Genomic DNA, 27623 nt, shown 5'->3' on the forward strand with positions numbered 1-27623 from the left:
TAGGGGTATTTTAATCAGCATAATATTTTTATCAGCACACAGTCTATTCCTGAATGGAATGTGGTAAACTTCTGAGAATATATGCGGACCGAGTAATTAATACATTGCGTAAGAATTAATAATGAAATAAAACAGCTAATAATGTTTACACCAGTGATAAAATGACACATAGGTAGGTATATGTACATAATTTACGATAAAAGAAAGACTATGGGCGCTACTCTTAGCGTGTCTTGGTTTCTTGTATGACAATAATATTAAAAAAGTTATAAAGTAAGTACTGAAGCTTTTGACCATTTAAAAACAAACTGTCATTAAGGTGTCAAACGAGAATTAAAAAAAAACAACAAGGCGTGACAGTATCCAGATACCCAGTTATCTGGTTCTGACAGTAGTTATTTTTTAAAAATCGAAGTATCACAAAGTTATATTCAGCTTGTGAAATGTACCAAGCTAAGGTCGGATGCAGACAACTTACACCACAGCTCATTCATCCGATGTCACTGCACTTGCGAATAATTCAAATTGATTGATTCATTGTTGTACCAATCTGGCCATAAAGTGTATTGCTCTCGTTCCAGATTCATTGTTGTTATAAAAAATATTAGGTACCTACTAACATCTAGTTGAAATTGCTGTAAAAGTAATATGGAACAGAAGCTTATCAGCTGGGATTCGTTCTATTTTTGAAATAGTATTAGTACAAGTATAAAAAAAATACTTTCATCTCCTTAAGAAAGTCCTAATCTAGAAGATATAAGATCTTGAAACAATTAGGTAAAATCACATAAATTGTTAAATTGATTAAGGCTAAGTCAATTATTGTTCGGAAATGTTATTCACAATAAATGTTGTAAATTCCACAAATTTATTACAAAATTTAAATAAAAATGAATAAATAATTTCAAGGTTAAAAATGAATTTAAATATACAAAAAAATAAAGGTCGTTTATTACGCCGTGAAATCGATAATGTCTTAAGTGCAATTAAACGTTTATTTTTTTATTTTAGCTTAGCATCGACGCTGGCGAGGTCACCAGCATTGATACTCTCGCGTCTTTTGAAGAGGAATTTAGTAGAACAAGCAAGGAATTTATCCTTAGTAGACCCCAGACTCTTCCTGAACAGAACCAGTCATTCTGGGTTCTTTACCGTAGATGAGAAGTACAATTCCAACCTCTTCTTTTGGTACTTCCAAGCTGAGAACTTTACTCCGGATACTCCATGGATATTGTGGCTGCAAGGAGGTCCAGGAGCTACCAGCCTCGCCGGCTTATTCGACGAAATAGGACCCTTCGAATATAGCAACAATCAGTTGAAATGTAAGTATTCATAAATCTATTCTTGATGTTATTAAGCTGAAGAGTGCTTGTTGGTTCAAAAGCGCTAATCTCAATAACACAACACATGTACCATTAGATAGTCCATTTATTACTGAAGTCTATAGGATATAATACATGTATATAATACCATGATTAATAGGAGCATAACAGTAATAATATGTCACAACAATGGGATACGAAAACTCTAAGACCGATTAAAAAAGACTGACTTAGATCAGTGTGGAGTGCTAACTCCGTAATATATGAAGGATTGCAACGCATTGCCATACAGCGACACAAAAACACGTAAGCACGGCGGTTCAGGTTTAGTCAGTAAGAGTCTGACAGTACCCATTTCCTCACCCGAGGGAGTGGGTGTCAAAAAGGATTCCACCGCCTTAACAAAAAAAAAGTATAACTCCGTAAGCGATCGGGCGAAGTCGCGCGCATCATATGTTACATATTTTACGATCTTCATCACAGATAAATGACTGCCCGGATTGTATTACTTGATATTAACGACAATTAAACTCTACCTACTAACCTTAATTATTGCATAAATCTTGCGCGGGTGTTTATCGGAACTCCCTTGACTTGAAACATAATTAAGCAGAAGTATTATGCCACGTTTTTATACACGCACATTTCTTGTTTGTTTTTCGTTCCCCTTCGATTTTCGCAACTCTATTTTGAGACACTTCCCGAAAAGCTAGCCTAGCAGGCTGATATTTTCAGGGTAGCTTCAAACTCGTTGGCATTGCAATTAACAACTGTACAAAGGGGTAGCCGGTTTTGATAAAATTTGAATGGAGGTATAAAACATTTAAAAACATGGGTTTTTAGATTCTTTAATCTATTTATTATTCTATGCTTCACTCATTTCGTGAAAGAACACTCAAGCGTTATTTGCTATATCTGCCTATGTATGAGCAATGCGGAGATTGGAAAATCCCCTTTGCAACATTGTTGTACAGACCTGACAATGCAGTACAGATCGCCCCTTTCTCACCACTCAGCATTCAATATGCACTTGTTATTGTTCACTTCCGTTTGCAAGCGCGTACTTAGTTGCATAGGTTACATTGTGCCATTATGGACTGATTTCCGATACTGTTATGTTATGTTCTCACTTACGGAAGAGTCCAATCGATTAAGGGTTACAATAGACAAGCCAAAAGGTTCTGTTTTTCAAAAACATAGTTAGTTTCATGAAATGATTACTTTATAGAACTATGTACTTATTGTTAAAACCACTAGAATAAGTCGATCGTTATACTCTTACGCATCAAATACTAAAACAATACAGTACTATTAACAGAACTAGTATTTATGGATTAAATTGTAAGCAAAGCAATCACCGAAATTTTTAATTTGCCTGTTCAGGAAGGCGATGAAAAAAGTCTGTCAGCAAAACGTTTTTATATCAGAACTTATTAAGACAAAACGCAATTATCAAGAAATGCAAAGCCAAGTTACTCGGACAAAAGAAGTCTTCTCCAGAAATGGTTCCAGAATCATCTGGTTTTTTAATAAGCATTATTCGAATGGAACACTGACATCAAATTATTATTTGTAACAAAGCAGAATAGTCTAAAATGAACTAGTTTTATGCAGAAAATACATTACTCCGAGATCGTCTTTGAGCCTGTTTCCCCAACGGTAGGAGAAGACGACCCATTTAATGTAGGACGTTAATCTCAATTGCAAATGCGTGAGATCCGGTTATAAACACTAACTTGACTTGGCTGATAATTTTAGAACACATGCGCCATAGATGAATCGAGCAGGTGCTACCGTAAAGTAAAATATTTTGCGATCCCAAAGCTTACGCTAGCCACTTTTAAAGTAAGGAAGAAAAACTAGAAACTTTTCGAAAAGTATACCTAGTCAGATTGTAAGCCTTTAAAATTTGCGTGAAAGTAAACGCAAATCAGTCTATACACAATAATCTTCTCATTTTTATTTATTTATTATACAAATTAGCAATCAGCATTACCCGCAGTCTCAACTGACTGCTTAATCATTATACGAATGTAAATAACATGAGTAAGTAAGTAAGTAGCAAGTGCTTTCACTTAACGGGAAAAAACCTGATTCTTACTAGAAATATGGTTGTTTAAAATTTTCCTGTTAATATACGGTGCGTCAACATCATCAACCGATCATCATAGTTGCGATAGGGAAAAACAATAAAAAAACAATATTTCATAATTGAAATGGAACTACTTTTACGGATTTTATCGCGGTTTAATTTTTGATTTTAGTTCCCGACGTTTCGACACCTTTGCAGGTATCATGGTCACGGGCAGACTGTCCGTCCAGTCTGCCTGCCGAATGTCTAACATTCGCGTAAACCTAAGAAACCAATATTTCATAGTATTATAAACGCTGGTATAATACGCTGAATTGTTATGAAATGTTAATGCAAAGTAAAATTTTCAAACAATTTCTGTGATAGATTTTCAGCTGATAGAACTGTCGAAACATTTTCGCTGTCATTAAGTGCTGCACGGATAGCCGAATGGAACGGACAGCCGGTAGAGTGCGGCTAGTCGCGGGTTCGAACCCCGCACTACAAGGATTAAATTCCATTACGTGTTAATATATTGATGCGTATTAATACGACCTTGTGACAAACGAAATATGAGGGACGATCTAAAACACCTCATAGTTAAAGCAGATACGCCTATGCCTAACCTTCGGAGAATGCAAGTGTTTAGTATTTACACATGCCATCAAGTCCCACCATCCATACAAGGAATGCCTATTACATATGCACTTACTGATAAGGAGCAAACATTATCAGGACTAAAATGTTTACAAGTGCTATCAGTTCTATTTGCTATAATACAAATGAAGGGTATATTTTTATTTTGTCCGTTCTTGTGACAGGTCGTAAAAGTGACCAAAAAAATACAAACATCGGAATTGAGAATCTATTCCTTTTTTGGCATTCGCTTCAAAAATGAAGAAATTGTTGTCAAAGTGAAATTCGATTTAGGATCAAGTGTCGATTCGAATTTCAATTTAAATTAGAACGAACTGTGTTCTAAGTTTAACTGTATACAAGTATACAGTAATCCGATCACATAAATATAATAAAGCGTTTTATTTTTTATTCCTTAGCTGTCAAGCAATCAATCAAATACTTGTTATTTTCTATTATTCAATTATACATGATCAGAAATACAAAGTATATATTTCATTTAACCGGGTTTTTATAGCAATGCAATGATGTAACGGGGATTTTGAATTCGATCATAAATACTTATTTTTAATTATGTTTCACACACTATTGGTTATTTCTTTTGTTATATAAATTTAAAAACGGGAAAGAACCGAGTACACTAACACTACTTGTACGAATGTTGCACGTTAATTATGTGTAGTTAGAATTGAATCCTTGTGTCGCGGGTCTTTCTGAAACTGAAATTGGCCTCTATCAACTATATACCTAGTTACAATGCCCACATAATGTATACCTAAGTAGGTATGTATTAAAAAAGGTAAATAATATTGTTGTGTAAATAACCTGTTTTAACCGTAAATTTATTGCTATGGCAGCACTACGAATAATACACAATGTTGACAAGTTATACCTTCACGCGGTCTTTTATAAAAAAATAAATAGATTGTATAGTTACACTGGATACTCAATATGTGTATCTAAAGTGTATATATTGTTTGATATAACAACAAATAAAACTGACTCTTGTAATCAGTACTTCTTCGAAATACGCGTTTCAATGGTCAGGTTTAAAAAAGTGAGTGTTTGAAAAGCTCTCCATTTTGTTTTGTGGTTATAAATATTGAAGGTCTTTAAACAGTGAAAAGTAAATACAAAATAAATTATATCGAGATACGAAAAATGATAATACGAGTCCAGTCAAGCGAACCATCGCAACATATATTTTGCAGTCTTCATTTTAAGATTGTTTTTTAAAACGACTTCTGCGCTAAGTAATTCCTTGCGTAGCGGGGGATGTCAGAGATTCTTCACAAGCATACATTTCTACATAAATTTGGTGCTTGTCCAACTCGGGGATCGTACCCGTGACCCGTTGTGCACAGTGGGTTTGACTTTCAGAATGCAACACGTCATGTAATAAAAAAATGTCTACACATTACAAAATATTATTTTCAATTCTTGCCACCACTGAACATAATGTCTGAGTTAGTAAGAAGGGTTCAAGGTGGTCAAACACGGCTTACTACCGGTTTTCGAGGATCAACTTTGACACATGTACACATTTTTGGTATTCACTCTTAAACTGGTTTTATATAGTATTCAAATACTTCTGTTTAACTTGTGGTTTTATTAAATTTCAAGTTTTATAAAAAAAGATACATATTGACCTCTATTAGAGGACATTGACTGGTTGGTAAGTCCTTAAAAATACGGATAAAGTTTTTAAGTTGCGTTTCTTCTTATACTTCTCGATGTGTTGATAGTCAAATTGAGTTTTTGAGCCCAAATCAGCCGAGTCAACGGAGGCATCGTTGGCTTGCCTAAGATCATTTAAAATACAGGCGAATGGGTTCTTGGGACATGGTGATAGGCGGTTTAGCAGGAATAATATATACCATAGCTTAATTCTGGAGACATGGCACCCCTTGTGTTTCTTGTAAATTTTATGTGAATTGTGATTAGCATTTGCTGTCAGTTCAAGCTTCGAAGCTTCGAGGACGTCCACTATCTACTGCTTATTATTACTCTCTCCGTTATTCAAACAGGACTGCAAAACTGGTAGCTGTTAGTCCCAGGATATTATAATAGAGGTCAGTGTGGGACCTCAATATAATGTTATACGTAAGAGACGCAGCTGAACCAGTCAGCTTGTGACCAAGGCCATTGCAAGCCGGTCGATACGTCAAGGCTGATTGACAATGGGTCAGCAACAGGATTGAGGCAAGGGGAGCAAAAAACACCAAAATATTTAGTCCTCGCCAAAAATATATGCTGTATTCGGATCTCGTACAATTCAATGAGTCATCAAATGAATTAAGGAAATGAAATGCCTGATAAGTAATCGCGGTAATTCATTATGTAACAGCTATTGTTGTAAATTAACTTATTGTTTGGCAAATTCAGACTCTTACGAGACGTTTAATTATAAATTCATGATTCAGTTATATTTAGCATGAATATGAGTCAATGTCCGGCGCACTTGTTGGTCTAGGCTAGCTGTTGCAAGCGCGGTCTGGTGATCGGGTTATTTGCAGGTCATGTTGACTTATTTTTTGTTGACAATGATAATAGTATACCACTTTTCAAACAACGCCATCCAGTCTCAAACCAACAAATCTGGTACTACTTGACAACTGATAAACTTACTTATAAATTTATTTCTAAATACATTCACATTATAGATACGTCAAACGCAGACACAGAACAAATGATCGTGAGGGTAATCTCAATCATTTGTTCTGGGTGGGGATCGAAACCACGACCTTCGGTACAGCAGTCAGGGCCACTGACCACTAGGCCAACAGGTCATTCTAGACAGTGCTAACGCATTCTAAGTATCTTAAACCTCTGGTCAAGCTTGTAAAGAAGCTTTTTGTAAGATGCAGAGTTCAAGAATGGGAACAGGAAAAATCGGTGAAGTCTTTAGAGAAAGTAAGCCTTATAGACGGCATTTTCTTACTAACTTCATACGGGAAAACCCGATGCCTTTACAGATTTATCAAACAGGTTTGTTTGCACATTACTAAAATCTGAAGTAATCAATATTGAATTACCAATAACTATTGCAACATGCAGATATCGATCGGAAGTAAGGCAATTGATACTCTAACGTTTATAGTATTCAACACAATTACCAATATCTATAATAAAAAAATATTATACCTAGTCTTTACTTAAGCCTCATCAATTCAAATATGTATCATATATTTAGAATAGGTCACCAGCTCCACAGTTTCAAGGTCAGTATTATATCAGCGCTCAGATTCGCTCGCCCTTCACCGCTTCCTAGTGCGGCATTAGTTAGCAGTTTGATAATGACCTATGAATATTTAAATCGTTTACATTAACAGCTTCATAGAGTTATCGATAATATCATAAACCAGTCAAAGATATACATATTATGTTAAGTGTTTTTTGATTTGGAAATAAACTCATTAAGAGTTTAGCGTCCTACTTAAAGATCATGTTAACAAGGTTTGGTTGATTTGACTCAAGGAATTGTTGAAATATTCAAAAAGCATCTTTATGGCGCAAAGTGGCACGTCATTCATAAAATATGTAGGTCTGTCTTTATTTTGGTAAGACGTGGGTAATCTCCTGGTCACTCACTCTTCGGAGGAGAAAGTGGGTAGTGTCAGACTCTTACTGACTAAATCTGAACCTGAACCGCCATTTAACGTCTCCTGCGTATAGAGACGCGTGGCAATTTGTTGCAATTTAACACACAGCGACCACAGTCCTAGCTTTTTTCCTACCGTTGGGATTGGCTGCCAGTTGAACCGGAAGCAAAGTTTCAATATATTATGTGGTGGGACTGTCTATTTGTCCTGCTCATTCCAGTTTCCGGGCAAACCTATACCCCTTAGTACGACAGGTTGTCTTTCCGGCTTCTAATTACGTGCAACGACTATTAAAAATGTTCAAATGACAGCCAGAAGCCACAACTCTGCTTCTAAAACACGGAGGAACTAGTTTCGACACATGGTCCCCTTGTATTTAACGAACGCGTCAAGCGCTGCTCAATCTGTGATCAATTAATCCGTGTAACTGTAACTTATTTTAAAAGGAAACTTTAATACAAAAATTGTGGATTCATTGAGCCATTTACAAGAGCTAATAAATTGATCTTTGATTTCAGTACGCAAATACTCATGGACGAAGGACCATTCAGTGCTGTTTATCGACAACCCTGTGGGCGCCGGCTTCAGCTTTACTGACAGCCCTAAGGGTTTCGTCCAAGACATGGCCACGGTAAGCACCTTTCTGTCATATAAAGTTAAAACATTACTTTTGACAGTCAGTAGGTCATGAGATAATGTAGCGAATGAAGTTGATTTATTGCTTAAATGAACCTGATAGTTAATAAATCGGTAAAGATAAATTATCCTGTTCAGTTTGATATACATACACATGCATACACATGCATGCAATAAATTCTGAAATTCGTAATTCCTTGTTTTTGTTTAAAAGTAGGTATGCTTGCTGCTTAACCTGCAAAACGATATCGAAGCCAAAAATATTATTTATGTAGGTAACTTTTGTATTTGTGAGTAAGTTTGTTTCATTAATTTTCGTTTATAAGGATATAAATTCGCACATAAGTTCTGTTTTTTTATTCATGTTTGTGACCAATTAGATTAGAAAAGCATCGTTTACATTCCAACCTACACGTCTTGATCTTAACTGAAAACACAAAGTCGGTATTATAAAGCTTCTTATACATATGCATAAGTACTAATTGGTATTTGGCGTCAAATATATAATCGATTTGAAAGGCGAAGCTTTGATGCATGATAGTTTTTTCTGCATCATAGGTCATTGTCCGTCTACTAATCATATCTCTGACCAAAATACTTTTAGAGGACACGATAGAATATATCGTTACATTGTGAATCGTTATGTGGTTTATATAATTAAATACTGAAAATCGTTTTGGAATTCCAAAATGTACATTTGTAAGTTCACGTTAGCTGGTGCACAGCATATACCTAACCATAATTGCAGGAGAGAGGTGGTAGACATACAAGGCTTTTTTTTACAATTTGTTTTATAAAATAATTATTTCTAGTTATACGCATATAAAATTTGGTATAAATCCGTTAAGCCGTTTCGGAGGAGTACGGTAACTAACATCGTGACACGGGAATTTTATATATTAGAAGATTTTTTATCATTTAAATAGCATTAATTTAGGAATGTTATATAATAGTTATCATATTATGTATAAACTATGAAATCAAAGCGCGTGTTGCGACTAAAAAGTATGGAAACAAAAGAATGTTTTTGTAATTCTTGGACATACATGATATGGTTTACAATATTTTATCGATTTACACCATAGTTAATAAATAGCCGTCAAACAGAACTTGACTAATGTAGGAGCATAATACTTAAGGCCTCAATAGTATACTTTTGTACAATTTTAAAAAAAACGTCAAATCGTCATGATCAGCAGAATTTAAAAGTCTGAGATTTAGTAAATGATACCCTCACTTGACATTCGGATTTCTATATCCGATTTCCACCACCAATTTCATATCGAACTATCTTGATTAAGTCAATCAATATTATATTTCAGAGCGCTTATATTTGGCAAAAGCTTATAAACAGCTCAACCGAATTTATGATTCAAATTGACATTTGATACAAAAACAGACTGAATTCGATAAATCCGTTCTATATATATACTATAAATATCTCTCTTCGAAGTTGTTTAATACATGGTGACCATATGTTGAAACTAGTTCCTCCGTGTTTTAGAAGCAGAGTTGTGGCTTCTGGCTGTCATTTGAACATTTTTAATAGTCGTTGCACGTGATTAGAAGCCGGAAAGACAACCTGTCGTCCTAAGGGGTATAGGTTTGCCCGGAAACTGGAATGAGCAGGACAAATAGACAGTCCCACCACATAATATATTGAAACTTTGCTTCCGGTTCAACTGGCAGCCAATCCCAACAGTAGGAAAAAAGCTAGGACTGTGGTCGCTGTGTGTTGAATTGCAACAAATTGCCACGCGTCTCTATACGCAGGAGACGTTAAATGGCGGTTCAGGTTCCGGTTTTGTCAGTAAGAGTCTGACACTACCCACTTTCTCCTCCGAAGAGTGGGTGACCATGAGATTACCCACGTCTTACCAAAAAAAAGACAGAACTAAATAATTTATCAATGACGTGCCAATTTGCGCCATAAAGGTGCTTTTTGAATATTTCAACATTTCTTTGAGTCAAATCAACCAAACCTTGTTAACATGATCTTTAAGTAGGACTCTAAACTCTTAATGAAGAGAGATATTTATATCTCTCTTCATCCCCTTCAACAATGCTGAAACTAATCAGGTGTATAATCAAAGTAGTACCATTTCCTATTAACGTAATAGAAGAAACATTGTTTGTAATGCAAAAGAAACCATGGCGCTAATTATACTCAATTACCATGATGAGTCAATAGGCCATAATAGGCTTGGTACTAGACTAGAGGTAGTTGTTGCGACGCAATTATTCAATGAAGAATAACAATCTATGAGCATTGCGAACGATTTCATGAGGCGTTAAACTTACAAGCAATGGTGGGTGGGTAGTTACGCAGTATGAAGGAAAATTGGTAATTTCTTGGTGACGATGCAAACTGTAAGCTTGAATCAGCAGTAACAGATAATATTTCAGGAATGAGAAAGCTTTATTTTTCAACGCTCTTGTGTAAAGTGTATTTAATTTATAGACCATGTTAAAAACAGTTGTTCAAGAAGCTGTAGACAATTTTCCAAAATAAAATGGGTGTATTCAGACTGACATACAAAGTTTGATAAGATATTTTTCGTATTTTAATATTTCCTTATTTTTCGGAATACGAGTATACCAGCTTCGTCGAATAAACTTAATCACCTCTGAGCATAGCAACTGTTTTTAATTATGATAGTACTTGGCCATAACATACTCTTTCCTATTGCTCAAGAATGTTAACCTTTATTTACAGTGTTCAAGTCACCTGTACAGCGCCTTACGTCAGTTCGTGATGGTGTTCCCAGAGCTGAAGAAGGCTCCTCTCTACATCGCCGGGGAGTCGTATGCTGGCCGGTACCTGCCGGCACTAGGCTTGAAGATACTAGAACAGGATAGAAGTATCGGAGTGTTGGATGTTAATCTGCAGGTAATTGATCTATTTCTTACTTCATCTCTTCTTCTCTTACATATAAAAATGAATTGCTGTGCGTTCGTAGAAATACGAGAACGGCTGAACCGATATGGCTTATTTTGATTTAGTTCGATGATAAAATATGGAAAAGTTGCAAAATTGTATTTTTGCCTGCATTATTATCGTCGACTGTTAGGCGGTACGGCCGAGACAGCTAGCTTAATATAAGTGCCAACATACCACATGTTTCCCACGTTTCGGAAAAAAGTACTATAACAATTTTTAGAATTTGAAGGCCTATTTTATTTTAAAAAATCGACAGCTTATTGAAGTATGGATTGAAAAAAAAGAAAAACAAAATTGCAAATCTGAACCAGACTTGAAATTTTTATTAGCAAGTCTCGCAGAGCAACCATCAGAATAAAATAAAACACATTCTGTTAGAACGAACGTACTTGTCAACACAAAGACACGTTCACGTATTTCGGTAAATAGCTATTTACATGAACATTGATAAGTACCTATCAAACAATTTAAGTGGCCACTGATTGTAATGCGTCAGAGGTTAAATAAAATAGCCCGGCGCAAATAAAATATGAAATAATGTTCACATATCTCAATACCCATAAGTGTCGAAATAAATTGACAAGGTCGCGTTCACAATGCTTCGTGGTTCATAACCCCGTGAAACTGCCCTTGGGATGTCCTTATGTTTTACATAAACGGGTAAATTAACTTGGCTGGTGGTTTTATCTGCATTCCTCCCACACTTGCTGGTGTTGATGTTACATAGACTATTACTTTTTCCATAAATGCAGGTACTTCCCATTCGAAGAAAAGAAACAATTTGATCGGGACTTGTAAGACTTGTTACAGTTCTGAAAAAGAGACGACGTTTATGACTCACTTCACCTCACTTTTATGAGGCGGATTCGACTAAAGAAATAGATTAGGCCGTCAAGAAGATGAGCAAAAAATTACTTGGCAAGGTGGCGGCCGTCTGTAGCTTCAGAAAATCAGAACGATTAACTGAACACAGAAACCAGCCTTATAAAACTAGGACAATTTCATATAGCATGTAGTTATTACATAGACAGGGATAACGAGTTTAGTACTACCAGCTAGTAACTATTTTGTATTGGGGCTTTCCCATTTTGCCGCATATGTAGCTTGCTTGATCGTGTCGTAATGTGCTGTTGGCGGCACGCCCTATTCCAATAGCGTTAGGTTGGTTACACCTTTGTATGCAACGGAGACAAGCTTTGAGTGACTTCCTTGCATTCAAAATAGTTGACCCTTATAACAGGTAATCGTAACTGATGAAGAGGTCTTGTAGTCCAGTGATGAGCTTTAAAACATACATCACAAGCACAAACATTTTTTTTTTCTCAAACGGTAATTTACTTATTTTTTGTTTTACAAGGTAAATAGACCCGGTTTTATATACTCTCAAACTTCCGATAAATGTTCGAAACGCAAAGGCTATCCTTAACTATTTAAATATTGTATCAACCATAAAGAAATTCTATTCATAACTTAGTTGAATATTATTTTGTACAGTATAACAGTTATTTATGGCATACACTGTGTATACTTATTATATAGGCATAGAGTGTATGCCTATATAATAAGTATATACAGTACTTTCAAACTAATGATTAACTTTCTAATTATTATTTGTACTTAATTAACAATATCCATGACCACAGATCGATTACAAACATGTCGACAAAAAAAAACTTTACAATCACTTACTAATATATGTCGACAATTTTCTTTTACAGTCATTTACTATTCAATCGCATTGGCCTCCTTTTCCACATACGACATGTGTCCGCAACTACTATTGTTTTTTAGACCTATCAATATCACTGAGAGTAAAATAATAATAGTCTGTGTCACTTACAGAAGCGAGACGAAGCACTATATTGTATATAGCGCTGTCCCTCTTACACGGCTGTACTAGAATTTCTTATAAGATGGTGATAGGCCCCCAGTGTTATTAATTTTAGTTATCTGATCAAACCTTAACCTACTAAACTTGATACTGTATAATATAAATTAGTAACTTGTTCTGTTAACGCTGCTGACAACTGTCGAATAGAAAATGAGGTGAGTGTGGCTTGCCTTGATCATATTTTTTTCAATTAACTTTTGCTTATGCCTTGTTTGCCTTCGAGGGCTAGTCTGGACGTATAATGTTATAACGTATAATGTCTGCTGTATACTTATGACTATGAGTGTTTAACCTCTTTCAATCGAAAATCTTCAACATCTTTCCTTGTAAAAGGATTAAGTATAGATTTCTCCAAAACGGAAGGAGGTCGGTCGGAGGTTACATTTATTTTACTCAATCAATTGCTATAGCTAAGGAGTCCGTGTAGTTATTTGTCTATACTAATATATAAAGCTGAAGAGTTTGTTTGTGTGAACGCGCTAATCTCAGGAACTACTGGTCCAAATTGAAAAATTCTTTTTGTGTTGAATAGACCATTCATCGAGGAAGGTTTTAGGCTATAAACCATCACGCTGCAACTAATCGGAGCTAAGATATAATGGAAAGTGTGAAAAAAAGCGGGCAGGGATACCTAAATCATAACTTATATCTTCTATTCACGGGGACGAAGTCGCGGGCAACAGCTAGTAATGATATAACAATTTACGGCGATGAGGCTTCTTGTAAGAAATATACTTAGTAGTACATATAGTACCAGTAGCAATAAAAATGTGAAAACAATATAAAGTTGATTTTTTATCTATTTTCAGGGGATAATGATTGGCAATCCAGTGTTGGGTCGCGACAGCATAGCAGATTACAGCACGTTCTACCACCAGTGGGGTCTGGTGGACACACAAGGCAAACTTGCCGTCAAACCTCTACAGGACGCTTACAATAAGGCTATAGAAAACGGAGAGTCGGACACAGCGGCACGTGTAAGTAGAATGCGGTCAATATTCTGCTTTCTGATAATTGGGCTGCCCTTTGAGGATATTGAACCTAAGTATTGTCGTTCACTGGTTTTCTAGAGAGTTGCTGGACCTCAATGTCCATGTTCAACCATAATCCTCTATAAAATTTCAAAAACATTCTTCCAAAAACTTCTTAGCACAAATTTCGCCTTGCCAAGTATTGGAAATTATAGTTATTAAATCAATAACTATTCTCCCGATTCATACTGAATTTTATGAAAGCATTATTACTGTTCAAGTCGTTCGAGGTAAAACGACTCCAGAAGCTAGACGAAAAGCGCCTAGCACAAAAGAAGAGGCCTTAGCCGTCGTACACCTATAGTCTCAATTCTGCCCTTCGACCGAGTGTTTAGATCCAAACTCGGTCTAGTTAGTCACATCAGGGCTTACGCTAGGAAGCGAATTTGCAAGGGTCGCCGTTATCGAAAATGACAAGTTGATATATATTATTGTTCCAGCTCCGGGAGGAACTCCTAAACAAACTTGACGACATGTCAATGCAACAGCAGACCTTCAACATTCTTCTAGACAGCATCTCCAACCTTAATGACTTCGTTGAGTACATCACAAGACCCGAAGTGAGCGACGCGCTACACACCGGGAGCATCAAGTTTGTCTTCCACAATGACACTGCTCACGCGAGGCTGACTCCAGACTTCCTGAGTGAAGTGAACTCGAAGGTTGAGATGCTGCTCAACCATTATAGGGTGCTGATATACTGGTAAGGGGTTTGTTCACTTATCGATAGTTGGTATAAATACTGCGACAGAAATTTTCAACGAAAAATAAGTAAATAGCTTTTCCACAATCTTCACGCAACTTCATCCAGTCTCAAACTAAGAAAAGCTTGTATTATAAGAACTTGACAACTGATAAACTTACTTTAAAAATATTTCTAAACACTTACATAATATAGATAAATTACACCCGGACAAAACAAATGATCGTGCTCATCACAAAAACATTTGTCCTGGGAGGCAATTAAACCCACGATCTCCGGTATTGCAGTCAGGGTCGCTAACAACTAGACCAACCGGCCTCTTAAGCTTTTTCAGTTATTCTTCTAAGCATAACAATTATTACTATCCTATAAAGGGTGGCTGAAAGAGTCATACAGCATGTATTTTTCTGATGCTCAAGAAAACATTAATAGAGAATCTCTGAGCTCAATATTTATTTCAATATTAAATTTTCCAGCGGACAGCTGGACCTGACAGCTCCATGCGTGCCGAACGCGGAGGCGCGGCGCAAGCACTGGCGCTGGAACCATCGACAAGACTTCCTCAATGCCGCGAGGACACCGTGGTGGTACGACGGCAGGGTCGCCGGGTAAGATAACCAAATTTATTCAAAACATAGCAAACAGATAGTAACGAGGCGGATTGGTAATTATTTATTTCATAACAGTTTCCTCATGCGTATTTTATAAAAGCGTCTTCGCGGCCGTCGGTGCCGTTTCGACTCGCGACCCTCTCATTGCATTCATAATTCATAATTCAGAAGTCCAGTTAGGAGGGGAAACGAGTCGGTGATTCCAATAAATACGCGTGAGTGAAATTACGCATTACTCAATATTAAAAATGGGAAACAAAGCCTAAAGACAAAAATTCTACTGAAAGTTCTTGAATCAACGGAACAGGTTTTTCAGGTTTCAATTTTGACAGATTAGTTGAAGTTGTTCTCGATGTCTTTTATCGCTGATCCCCTGACTTATCAACCAAGTACAACTGCAATATGCAACATGCTTCCAAAAACGCTGCATGTTCACAATGTCTCCGCTATAACCTTTCCAACTCCTTGCAGATACGTCAAAAGCGGAGGTAGCCTGACTGAAGTATTGGTCCGCGGTGCAGGCCATCTGGTCCCTATGGACAGGCCAGCAGAGACCGTCGAGCTGATCACTTACTTCATCAAGAATTACGATCTTCAACTGCCGCCAAACTACCACATCGTCCCTGAAGATACTGCGAAATATATAGACCAAGATGAAGGGATCTCAAAAGCTATCTTACAGATCCCTGGTGCTAACACGCCGTCTGGTTCCCAAGCTGCCATGGTAGTGAGCATAGTTCTCAATGTGATGCTCATCCTAGCTATAGTCTGTGGTGTTGTGTACGCATTGAGGTGGAAGAAACGGACTGACGCGTATCTATACAACAACGTCGAAGAAACCAGCATAACCTCAACCATGTTTTAAAGCAAAGAGTACCAAATTAGGGATAATTGTTGCTGGTTGTGTTGATAACAAAAAAAAACCGGTTGTGTCTAGAGTTTTTGAGAAGTTGTTTTTAAATAAGAAGATTGATCAAAAGATCTCAGTATGTTGTTCGATCAAGAGCCATTATCTTTGACGCAGGAAAATGCGTTTCCTCATGACATTAATTTAATTTTAATTTAATCGCGTCCTTTTAAACTCGCCATAAATTTAAGTACAGTAACTTACAATACAAGACTAATTATTGAATGACAAGTGATGTGAAGGTTACGTAGGTGGTATTATTGACGTATCTAACTATAGGACCTTACCACTGCTTAGTGTGGTAGTGAGACGACGCTACACGGCGTAGAAAGGACTCTCTCGTTTTTCCGGCCATACCAGACCCTCAGTGCCTTTTAGTTATAATCTTGTAAATATTGTATTATTATTGATAATATAATTTAAGTATTATAAATAAAAAGTATGTTGTATATTTAAAGTATTTATTTGGAGACCTGTATGAGAACCATCATGTTCTCATACAGGTCTCCAATTTGGCCCCACAGCCTGCTGGATGGATGACTCCTTTTAGCCAGCTCCTTTTACTAGTACTAGTTTTCCAATGTTTCTTTTTCTACCGGCTTTCTTTTCTCTGAAAAAAGACGGTTGGCCAGTAAGGAAGTTAAAATCCTTGTGCCCCAGGGACTCATTCAAGTTACATGCACAAAACACGGACTCAATACAAGCGTTCATACAAGTAGACCATACAATAGGGATGATGTCATTTTTTTGTTGCAGTGTCCGTCTTGTAGTTTTTTGTATAATATGGGTACGTATTTTTTAATTTATCCCGTAAACATAAATAGACCAAATTACAGTGAATGAAATTTACGCGTGACGTCACGATTGAGTATAAAGTTTACCATATCGTTACGTCACAAGCCCCCTCTCCTAAACTTTAAAACGGTTAATCTCTGTCAATTCTAGTTTTTCTGAAAAAGGAAAAAATACGTGTTCATACTCATCAATTACCTAACTGAGGGACTAATGAGATTTCTCTTTTTATACCCAGTTATCATCCCTATTGCTTATGCAATGCCTTCAGTGGGTTTGCTGTGGTGACCTATATAACATCTCTGCCTGATAATTTAATTCTCATCGATACAAATCAGCGCTGCACTTGCAAATATCTCGCATCTACGGGGCAGTTCTTTGAAAATAAAGCTTACTAATTTATCATTCATTATCAACTTACATCGACCAGCTTTTTCTCTTCTCTGAGGCTGATGACCTGTTCCGCCAGCACCTCCAGTTGTTCCAAATATATATATTCTGCTGCCTTTGATATGGACGAATAGGGTATTTGACTAAATCTTATAATGTAAATCTGTTAAGTCCGTCAGACAGATCTCCAAAACAATTTTAATACGTTTTTTAATTTCATTACATGATAGAATTTATGGTAAAGGGTAAAATTTATGGTCCGCGCGCGAACGAAATATTAAGCGAGCTTTTTCTTAGCTAGTTTGGGCATCAAGGTGTGAATCCGCTCCGGGCGACGGTGTCCCAAGCCACGCCACTGAACTTGATACTACCCACTTTTGATTCTAAAATCAATAAGTGGTCATCAGACAGTGACAAGAGAAGTATCACTTTTAAAATAAACCCTTATTCCAAAGCAAGTAAGGATGGTCTTGTATTTTATCGTATCTAACTTTTACCCCCTGTACTCCTTACCCTCAAATTGTTGGTCTTGTTCTTATTATGTGTATCTATATGCCGAAAGCAAGGTCCGGCTATAAACAGCGGGGCTGATCGCAGTTCGGGGAACTTCTGCAGGAACTGGTTGAAGTGCTCCAGCGCTTCAGCGCCGACCTGCAAAAACAATGAACACTGTTAATATTTGTACATACTATGACTATAGTATATTGTATGTATGTAGCTATAGATCGAAATCATTTTGTTTCGTTAATTTTCCTCTTTAGGTTTGGAGGTAAGTCTTAATACAATAAAATCATAATAATTAAAGATCATTATTCCCAACGAAAATAAAAAACTTATCACGTATATTCAATTGATTACTTGTAGAATAAAACAAAAAATACGAAAAAAAATTGCATAATATTTATACCCATTGAAATACATAGATAATATGCATAATTTTAATCAAAATATCAATAAAAAAAATGTTTATAATTATCAATCGAAAATTATTCAAGCACCGCTTTAATTCGGGTCATGGTTCAGACACAATATCGCAGATTGTATCAACCTCTCATAAATCGCTGCGTTTATGAGTGTAGGTGCAAATCACAGCATGTGTCCTTAAGTGGGCTCTCTTAGTTACGAGGTCAATGCCCCTTAACCTTTGGGAGTGCACGCAGCCAGTGTAGCAGTCATCTTGAATCTTCTGCCCATACTTCCTTAACTGGTTTATTTACATGTGCATAGTCTATAAACATTTCGATGACCTTACATCGATAGAAGATATTTGCATAATATCATTTTGCGTAGATACGAAACGGAAAAATGTTCCTTTTCTTGAGAAATGCCTCGCGTACTAAGCAATTTGATACTTGTGTACTAACATAGCGGGGAGGCAAACACTCAAGTCACATGCACAAGACACTCAGATTCAAGAGACTCAGAACATATTTTCGGGGATCACACAAATGCCGGTTCGATTCCCGCGTAGGAGAACTACTCGGGAATATATATATATATACAAGTATACACACAACAACAAGCATCACCGTGTCTGAAATTAGTGCGATCAAACAAAAAAACTTTATAATATTAGGATAGATAGAGAAACATTAATGAACTCTCAAAATACCGAGTACTAGAAGAGAATTAACTTGAAACACTTTGTGAATGCAAACATTACACACTTTTACTGCTTTATAAGCTTTGTAACGATTTTATTATTTAAATTCTTGAAGAAATTAACTGTAATAAAATAAATTGTTTTAAGTCAAAGGCGATCACAAAATGAAACACAGCATGTGGCAAATCTATACTCTATACTAATATATAAAGCTGAAGAGTTTGTTTGTTTTTTTGAACGCGCTAATCTCAGGAACTACTGGTCCAAATTGAAAAATTCTTTTTGTGTTGAATAGACCATTCATCGAGGAAGGCTTTAGGCTATAAACCATCACGCTGTGACTAATAGGAGCGAAGATACAATGGAAAATGTGAAAAAAACTGGGCAGGTATAAATCATAACTTATATCTTCTACCCACGGGGACGAAGTCGCAGGCAACAGCTAGTTAAAAATATCAGTCACTGAAGTTAGGCAGTTATACAATTTATTTAAAGTCGAAAAGTTATTTAAATCCGGTACTTTAATTATTGAGAATTTATTAACAACAGAAACTATGTGTTGGAGATTTTCATAGTATAATTTGCTAATTGTTAATTACACCTCATTTGTGACAAATGGTCTGCAATCTTTCTCAATCTCATTCATAAAACCGTTACTATTCGGTACTGTAGCTAAAAAGTTTCTAATCCGATCAATAATGGCAGGTCGGCAAATTCCAGCCGAATGTTTAAATTAAGAAGATTTTATGAGACTAATTGATTATATATTGTATAATAATAAAGGGAGTAAAATTAAAACATATTTAACGATAGTGTTGTTAACATTCTCTGAAAATAAGGATTACTAAATTGTATTTTACTTGATAATGTGTAACGATCATGCAGTGTGTAGCGCAATGCTCATACCCAAAGGGTAAAAAGGGAACCCCATTTCTAGATGTTTGATTGGATATTAACAAATTACAATCAAAAAGCCTGTTGACGCTTTTTACTCGGACTCTCTTAGATGCACGTTCCCATAAAACCACATTACTAATACGCATGCTTTTTTGCTGGTTGCCATTAATCATCTCGTAAAGTAGCATTCAATTAATGCATTCTTTTGTATTTCCAAGTAGCGATACGTTCTTAGCTTAGCTAGCCTAGCTTCTGTTTAGTGTTTTCTCAGTAATGTTAGGGTTGGATTCCAGTGAAACCAGATTCTAACTATCAAGCATATGCGGCTCGAATGATCCTAATTTTGATAAAGGGATTGAGGGACGCTTTTTGAGATTACGCGAATAAGTGTACATCTTTTAAAGGGTGTAAAGTATTTTATGAGCTGTTACCTATTTTATTAGGATCGAATTACAATATTTTTGAAATAAAATTATCAGAAAAGTCAAAGCGTATTTGCCATGTATAAATATTATATTATTGGTTACACATTAATTCTCGTCGCGCGTTCGATTGATGTGATAGTGCTCAAGGCCACAGTGATGGCCGTGACCGCGGCCTCTATGGTCAGGTAACGAGGTACTACAACCTACTTGGTGGGGGGAAGGGATAAGGACCATAAACATTTAAGAAATGACATCATACGATTTTTTCGCCACGTTTTTATACACTCACTTTCTTGTTTGTATGTTTGTCGTTCCGGTTGGATTTTTGTAACTTAATTTTGAGGCTCTTCCCGATAAACTAGCAGGCTGAAATTTTCAATTTACAACTATAAAAACGGCTGGACCGATTTTCATAATTAGAGTGGCGTGACAATTAAAAACGTGTTTATGTAGATTTTTTAAATCTGTTTTTTTTTACATAAATGAGGAGGTTGATGAAATATAAAAATGTAGAAATCCTTCCTATGGTAATATCGTACTGAAGGTCTTAAATTGAGAAATCATTATAGTTCCTTAGTACATTAGTTATGGTAAATTAGTAATTATGTTCACGCTGAGAACACAAAAAGTGCAACTTGGTAGGTACTTGAGTGGGCACATTAGCATAGGCTTAATAAAGTAATGTGTTTTTTTTATTAAGGAATCGCTTCTTACGCTGTTGTAAGCAAACTGATTTGAAGAATATTTTATTTAATATTACAATTTACATTTCATTTGAAACAAGATGTTTTTTTTTAATAGGAAAGCCCGCCGCTCTTGCCCCTTACTTGAAGACTTCTAAGCCAGGATCTTAAATGAAACCAACGAATACAAGCGTGTCCTAGAGGAAACTGTTAAGTATCTTTGAATCCGCAATAAATAAATGATTTATTAATTAAAAGAGGAGTTAGAAGAAATATATTCCACTTCCCTCCAGAGCAAGCGGGCGGCAAAAGAAATCACTATCATATCATCATAAAAATAAATTTGTCCTATAATTATTATCATATAATTGTCCTATTACCTTGATTCCTATAAAAATGGGTAGTACAAAAGAGCCTGAAAGCACTTGCATTAGTTTGGATGAAATAAGGTCCTCACGGTAAATAATACTGATAGAGATAATGTAAAATCACTGTTGACTGATTAACAGTGATATTGTAGTTACAAATTTAATTAATTCGTCTACGGTTCACGAAAAATGTCTCCCAACATCTAGGAAGAATATACTTTTACTTAAAACATAATTAGTTAATAAGACTAAACTTATAAACAAAGAGATTAAGTTATACTAAGGTTAGCAGATTATAGTAGAGGCATCGGGAATACAGAACAAGCGTTCGAAATTAATAGTAAGGAAAAAAAACCTGCGAAGCGTAACCCGCTGGCCGGTTTTACGAGCGTGGGAAAATCAGTTATCAACGAAGTCGAATCACGATCCTCGTAATACGCAATTACATATTATATCCACGTATTTAAATGTATCGTATCGATGTTTGTTTTACTACGAACATCCTAAATATAGAGCAAATCACTTTTAAGAGCGTGCAAGAATCTATCGCGAATATCTGAGCGTGGGAGCGTGTTTATGGTAAAAAGGTCATTGGTACCCCGCGCCGGTGCCTCCGATATACAGCCTGATCCCGATTCACACGCGGAACAATAACATCGATTATTCATCTTTTTTAATAAGGATTTTGAATAGAGCGAATATGTGGCCAATCACGATAATTAATTAATGAGAACTTAACAATGAAAGCTGGTGTTAAAGATTTTTATTACTGATACATATATTATAATAAAAAAAAATTGATAGAGTAAGAAATAAAGTTTTTGACGGATACCAACTAAATATCGAATTTCCATTAACTTCAGTATAACAGCTAAATATTTGCCATCACTGAAAATATAACATAGCTTTCGATATATGCAACATCGTGACTTATCTTCATTATGATAAACACAATAGTGTGTATGATAAAGAGCTTACGTTGAAATGCTTCTAAGGCAAACTGAAATCTCCAAAAAAAATATGTCCGGATCATCAGTAAACAAACAAATAGGATCATCCTGTATACAAGATCGAGATAAATCCAAGTTCAAGACGCAAGTGCACGTTGAAAACTGGCTGACTATACAAAGTTCCCGAGGCTAGGACGCGGGCCCATTCCACCGTGGAAGACGAGACGCGAAGCATCCAGCCTTGCCTGATAGTGACGAGACAAAATGATCGTGTTCACATTAGTGTTGTTAATGTAAGTTCCACTTTTGAATTTGTTTCCCGAGCCGAGAAATTAAAAAGTAGTCATTCTTTTTTTGAACAGCTTTTTATTTATGTGGTTGTAACTTTATGATTAATAGTTTTGTTTTTATTTTTGTATTAAGTTTTTGGCCAGTGATGCTTGAACTGAGCGATTTTTTTTGCGTCGTCATTTATTTGTAATTCAAACTGAATTTCCTGTCACTACTTTAATTAAAGGCAGAAGGAAAGTAAACATTTGTGTTTTTCCTTGTAGTTTCCAGGCCCTTCGTATTTACGTAATACCTACTTATGCAGAAATGAGTAACCTCCTTCGTTAACGCATTTACACGGTCACATTATGTACACGCATTTCAAAAAAGGATGTACCATAATATAGTACAACCACTGTTTACATTATATGACTGTCAAGGTACATTTTTTACAGCTGTGCTTTCCCATGCCACATTGCAAAAATATACAAATAATAGCAAAAAAAGTAAGTAACTTTAATTGGTGCACATACATAACATAACACCTTGAATTAAACCTCTATTACCCAACTCTCTTTTAGTTTTAGCCAACCTCAAGCCCTACATTTGTTGGTACAGTGCCTTTAAGTTTTGTTTTGAACGGTATTGGTAGGTACTGTTAACTGTGTTCATTCCGCCACCAATATCAAGACTTCTTATTCAACACTATTGTGATCAGTAACTGCCTCAAATTAATCCTTTATTTAGTTTGATTGAAAACCTAACACGATCCTCTTATCCAGATGCGCTCACCAAGCTATAAGCGGGGACCGGTCACCTCTACCGGACCTACCACCTGGCGAAGCTCCGGAACCTATTCTGACCTTCATGGAGAGGACCTACAAGACGGGCAGAGCAAGGGCTTCCTTCGACGCTGGGTCGCCTCTTCTCCTCACTCCATACATAGAGAAAAACCAGCTGAAAGAGGCGAGGGAGGCCGCTTACGTCGATCCTGACTACATGTTACCTGATATGGACAGTTACGCTGGATATCTGACCGTAAGTCACTTATTTTTCCTTATAGCCTATTGATAAGACTGCAAAAATTTCGAGTCAAAAGGTCTCGAGTTAGATCCCAAGCACGCAACTACTTTTGGAATTTGCCGCGCGTTTTAGAATAGACATATCAGCTATGAAATGTGAAAAGAAATGTGTCTCCTGCACCTGAACTCTCTCCAGGCGTGTCGGATTGTTGTACCATCGGGCTATGAGAGTAAGAACACACGAATATTTCTCTTGGACACTAACCACAAAGGCCATAAAACGGTCAGGAACCTTCAAATTACATGAATTAGTTTCGGAGTAGTTTAAAAAAATACCCAACCCAAAATACCAGTAGCGAATTCGAATGTGTAATGTGTAACGAGTTGCATTGTAAGGATATAAAAATCTGCCGAAAATAACGAAAATATTTATCAGGATTTTTGATTTTTACTTAAGTACTTACTCGTATATCTACTTATTCATTGGTTGTTTAGCGATACTAATAATACTAAAAAATCAAGTTCTTACCGTTAAAGGTAGGTAAACTATGAATTACCTAATTTATCGATAAGAAGCCTGGTGAAAACTTGTTCCTAGCTGTTATACTTAATGCGGGCACCTGTATGATTATGTATTAATTTGCATACGTAAGTGATAAAAGTATACAAGCCGCATAATATAAGCAACATGAGGACGTACGAAAAAAAAGCAAAATCGTATGGAGGTACATATTTCATTGAGTATTGCATAGTGACATCGACCTCCTACCGACCAATTTCTTTGTCCTAACATTGTCTTTAAATTCATACCATTATTTATTTCAGGTGAACAAAGAGTACAATGCCAATTTATGGTTCTGGTACTTCCCAGTAGCAGGCAAGGCGGTGGAGGACACTCCTTGGATCATCTGGCTTCAGGGCGGGCCGGGAGCTTCATCTTTATACGGACTCTTTACTGAAATAGGGCCTTTCTTCGTCACTAAGGACAACAATTTGGAAGGTGAGGGATCTGAAGTTTCATACAAAAAATGTCCTTGGAGCTGCTTTTGTTTTCACTGAATCGCTATAGTTAAACAGTAATACATAATAGTTAAACAATAACATTGTTTAACTATTAAAACAAACCACGGTAGAAGCCCACATTATTGACATTATGCAACTAAAAAAAGCTCGATAGTTTTTCACTGAATGAAAATAACTTGAAGGAAGAGGGAAGAACTCCTTTGTTGCCTCGAGGCCTCGGGGCCCCTAGATCCGGCCCTGATTCTATTCCTACGACAATAACGGAGGTCTTGTATAATATTGAATAATATTGTGTAAGCTGATGCTTAAAAAAGTGGAAAGAAGAATATTGAACTTTTTAAAGGTTAGGTTAAGGAAATTCCTTTTTTTACCTAAAAAAATGAAGCCTTTAATTAATGTTACAGAAATTCGACACTCATGGGGCAAGAACCACTCTTTGCTGTTCATTGACAACCCTGTGGGAACTGGCTTCAGCTTCACCGATGACGATAGAGGATACGCTACCAATCAAACTACGGTAAGACTTAAAATTTCATCATATCCTTGGTTTCCACCACGGGAAGCTAGGCTCGGCCAGATAATAGCAGCACGAGTCAATCGATTACAGGTGTAACGAAGTCGAGTGGGTGGGGTCGGTCCGTGGATAGGTAATTTATAAATTAAAAAAGTTGCTCCGTGTTTCAGAAGGCACGCAAAATTGTGGTCAGGAAGTGACATTCTATATAAATACATGAACATTTTAATTTATGTTTTTTTTTCACCATCCTATGTCTTCAATTGTTAGGTTACCTACTCGAAAAATGTGTCCTTACATTGATGTCCTTTTTATATTTCAGATTGGAGAGAATCTGTATACAGCTTTGCAGCAGTTCCTGACAATTTTCCCAGAGCTCCGCAAGGCACCTCTCACGATCGCCGGAGAATCGTACGCCGGCAAGCATATACCATCGCTCGGAGTACAGATTCATTGGCATAAGCATGAAGACGAAGCTATTAATTTGAAGGTGACTAAGCATCTATGTAAAAATATTTTACGAATTAGTCCAAAGCTACAATTCTGTTAGAATTTTATTTATTTTATTACTAATTCGCTATAAAATATTACATAAACAACTAGTACATCGATTATCAGGTTGAATTTGTCACTGTAAGTAGGTACACAGGCTAAAGTTTAAAGAAGTATTTTAGAAGTTATTTGTGACAAGAGTGTACTTATATGAACTAAGAAGCATAAGAATTGGCAGAAAATTCAATAAATTCCGCAAAAATATAATAGATCTGGATATAATAGCTAAAATTTTCTTTGTATTTTTCAGGGCCTAGCCATTGGCAATGGTTTCATCGATCCTCTGACTCTTCAACGATACAGCCACTTCGTGCGTGAGGTCGGCTTAGTGGATGACAGTGTAGCCAATTCCATGAACCACCTGGAAACCGCTGTTACGCAGTTCATTAATAACGGAGAGATGGTCAAAGCTTATGCTGTAAGTTTTATGACAATGGGTGTTTGGAATAAGTTCTTAACTAAAACTTCAACTAATAATATTTTTCTTATCGGCCGTGTTCATTCTTAAGTATATGAATAGGTACTTATATATTCGGTTGGAGCAGCTCTAAATCTTCCAGTTGTGTAAACCATAATTAACCAGCAAATGTGAATGTTACTCTTGTTTCAGTACTACAACTATCTCCTCCAACTATTCTTGTCTCGATCGCACTTGTCCAACCTGTACAACTTCCTGCAAGACGACATCGACTTGGATGGAGCATACATGGACTACATCCAGAGGACCGAGGTTCGGAAGGCTCTGCATGTTGGCAACACCAACTTCACCTCCATCGGCGTTGTGTACAGGAAACTGGTACCAGATTTCATGGGAAGCGCTAAAATGTGGCTGGAAGAGCTGCTTGAGAACTACAAAGTCATGCTTTATAAGTAAGTGCCGATATATTTGGTTATACTATTATTAAAAGTAAGTTCATTTTTACTTGATTTTAAGGTGCTAATTATGCTGTTTATATTTTCAGCGGTCATTTGGACATCATCGTAGCGTACCATCCTTCAGTCAACACATACGACTCTCTGTCATTCTCTGGATCTGCTGAATATGCGAAGGCTAAACGTATGCCATGGTATCACGATGGAGAGTTAGCAGGGTTAGCACTAATATATCACCGTGACTCACTGATTTTTATGTATTATAACTCAGGAGAAAAAAGATTAACAATCCACTTATCATATACTTAAGGTGTTTTTTTCATTCAAACCGCTGTGGGTGAATCCTCATGGACACCCAACACCGTGGAGAATGATAGTGTCAGACTCTTACTAACTAAACCTAAAACACCATGATACGTCATCCGATTTTTTGTGTCGGTGTATTGCAATGCGTTACTATCTTTCATACACCGACCGCGGGCTGTGATACTCTTGGCCAAAGTGTTTATGTAGACTGAATAAAAACTAGACCTTTTTCACAGATATTACCGAGTCGCAGCCAACCTGACTGAAGTGATGATCCGCGGCGCTGGTCACATGGTACCAGCAGACAAACCAGCGGCAGCCCTCGGCCTCATCTCAGCCTTCGCACGAGGCATCTCTTTAGAAGACGACACTGGAAGCTTAGTAGACTCGGAAAAAAACTTGCTTCGTCAACGTCAACTGCCACTTGCCACCAAGTAGTCATCAAGATTTGCCTTAACGCTTATACAGTTATGATCGGTATTAAATATATGACGATTAGTTTTTAGTAAATTAGTTTTAAAATATGGAAACTCTTTTTTGCCCCCCCCCCCTTCCCCCGAGTAGGTATATTTATAACAATAAACTACCGCATAAAACCGCAAAC

The 27623-nt window shown here is 36.5% G+C and overlaps 2 protein-coding genes across 2 annotated transcripts; both read left to right on the forward strand.

The window, feature by feature from the left end:
- Positions 1-893: 893 nt before the first annotated feature.
- LOC113493178 (venom serine carboxypeptidase-like) lies at positions 894-16802 on the forward strand. Its single transcript, XM_026871018.1, has 7 exons — positions 894-1322; positions 8150-8262; positions 10984-11157; positions 13909-14076; positions 14571-14833; positions 15310-15441; positions 15916-16802. The coding sequence occupies exons 1-7, from the start codon at positions 917-919 to the stop codon at positions 16307-16309; spliced, it is 1650 nt and encodes a 549-aa protein (XP_026726819.1). The 5' UTR covers positions 894-916; the 3' UTR covers positions 16310-16802.
- Positions 16803-20923: 4121 nt separating this feature from the next.
- On the forward strand, positions 20924-27543 carry LOC113493181 (venom serine carboxypeptidase-like). The gene is made up of 9 exons (XM_026871023.1): positions 20924-22752; positions 23512-23767; positions 24577-24751; positions 25179-25291; positions 25611-25778; positions 26091-26258; positions 26451-26710; positions 26803-26931; positions 27256-27543. Exons 1-9 carry the CDS (start codon positions 22724-22726, stop codon positions 27455-27457), a joined length of 1500 nt encoding a protein of 499 aa, XP_026726824.1. The 5' UTR covers positions 20924-22723; the 3' UTR covers positions 27458-27543.
- Positions 27544-27623: the final 80 nt, after the last annotated feature.

This window comes from Trichoplusia ni, chromosome 4 (assembly GCF_003590095.1).
Source record: "Trichoplusia ni isolate ovarian cell line Hi5 chromosome 4, tn1, whole genome shotgun sequence".
In the NCBI taxonomy this organism is placed as follows: Eukaryota; Metazoa; Arthropoda; class Insecta; order Lepidoptera; family Noctuidae; genus Trichoplusia; species Trichoplusia ni.

Bases quoted from the DNA above. Each gene is read 5' to 3' on its own strand.
- LOC113493178 (XM_026871018.1), top strand. From the start codon at position 917: ATGAATTTAAATATACAAAAAAATAAAGGTCGTTTATTACGCCGTGAA. The intron at 11,158-13,908 runs GTAATTGATCTA...ATCTATTTTCAG, and splicing joins TGTTGGATGTTAATCTGCAG to GGGATAATGATTGGCAATCC. The intron at 14,834-15,309 runs GTAAGGGGTTTG...TAAATTTTCCAG, and splicing joins TATAGGGTGCTGATATACTG to CGGACAGCTGGACCTGACAG.
- LOC113493181 (XM_026871023.1), top strand. From the start codon at position 22,724: ATGATCGTGTTCACATTAGTGTTGTTAAT. The intron at 24,752-25,178 runs GTGAGGGATCTG...TTAATGTTACAG, and splicing joins TAAGGACAACAATTTGGAAG to AAATTCGACACTCATGGGGC. The intron at 25,779-26,090 runs GTGACTAAGCAT...TGTATTTTTCAG, and splicing joins ACGAAGCTATTAATTTGAAG to GGCCTAGCCATTGGCAATGG.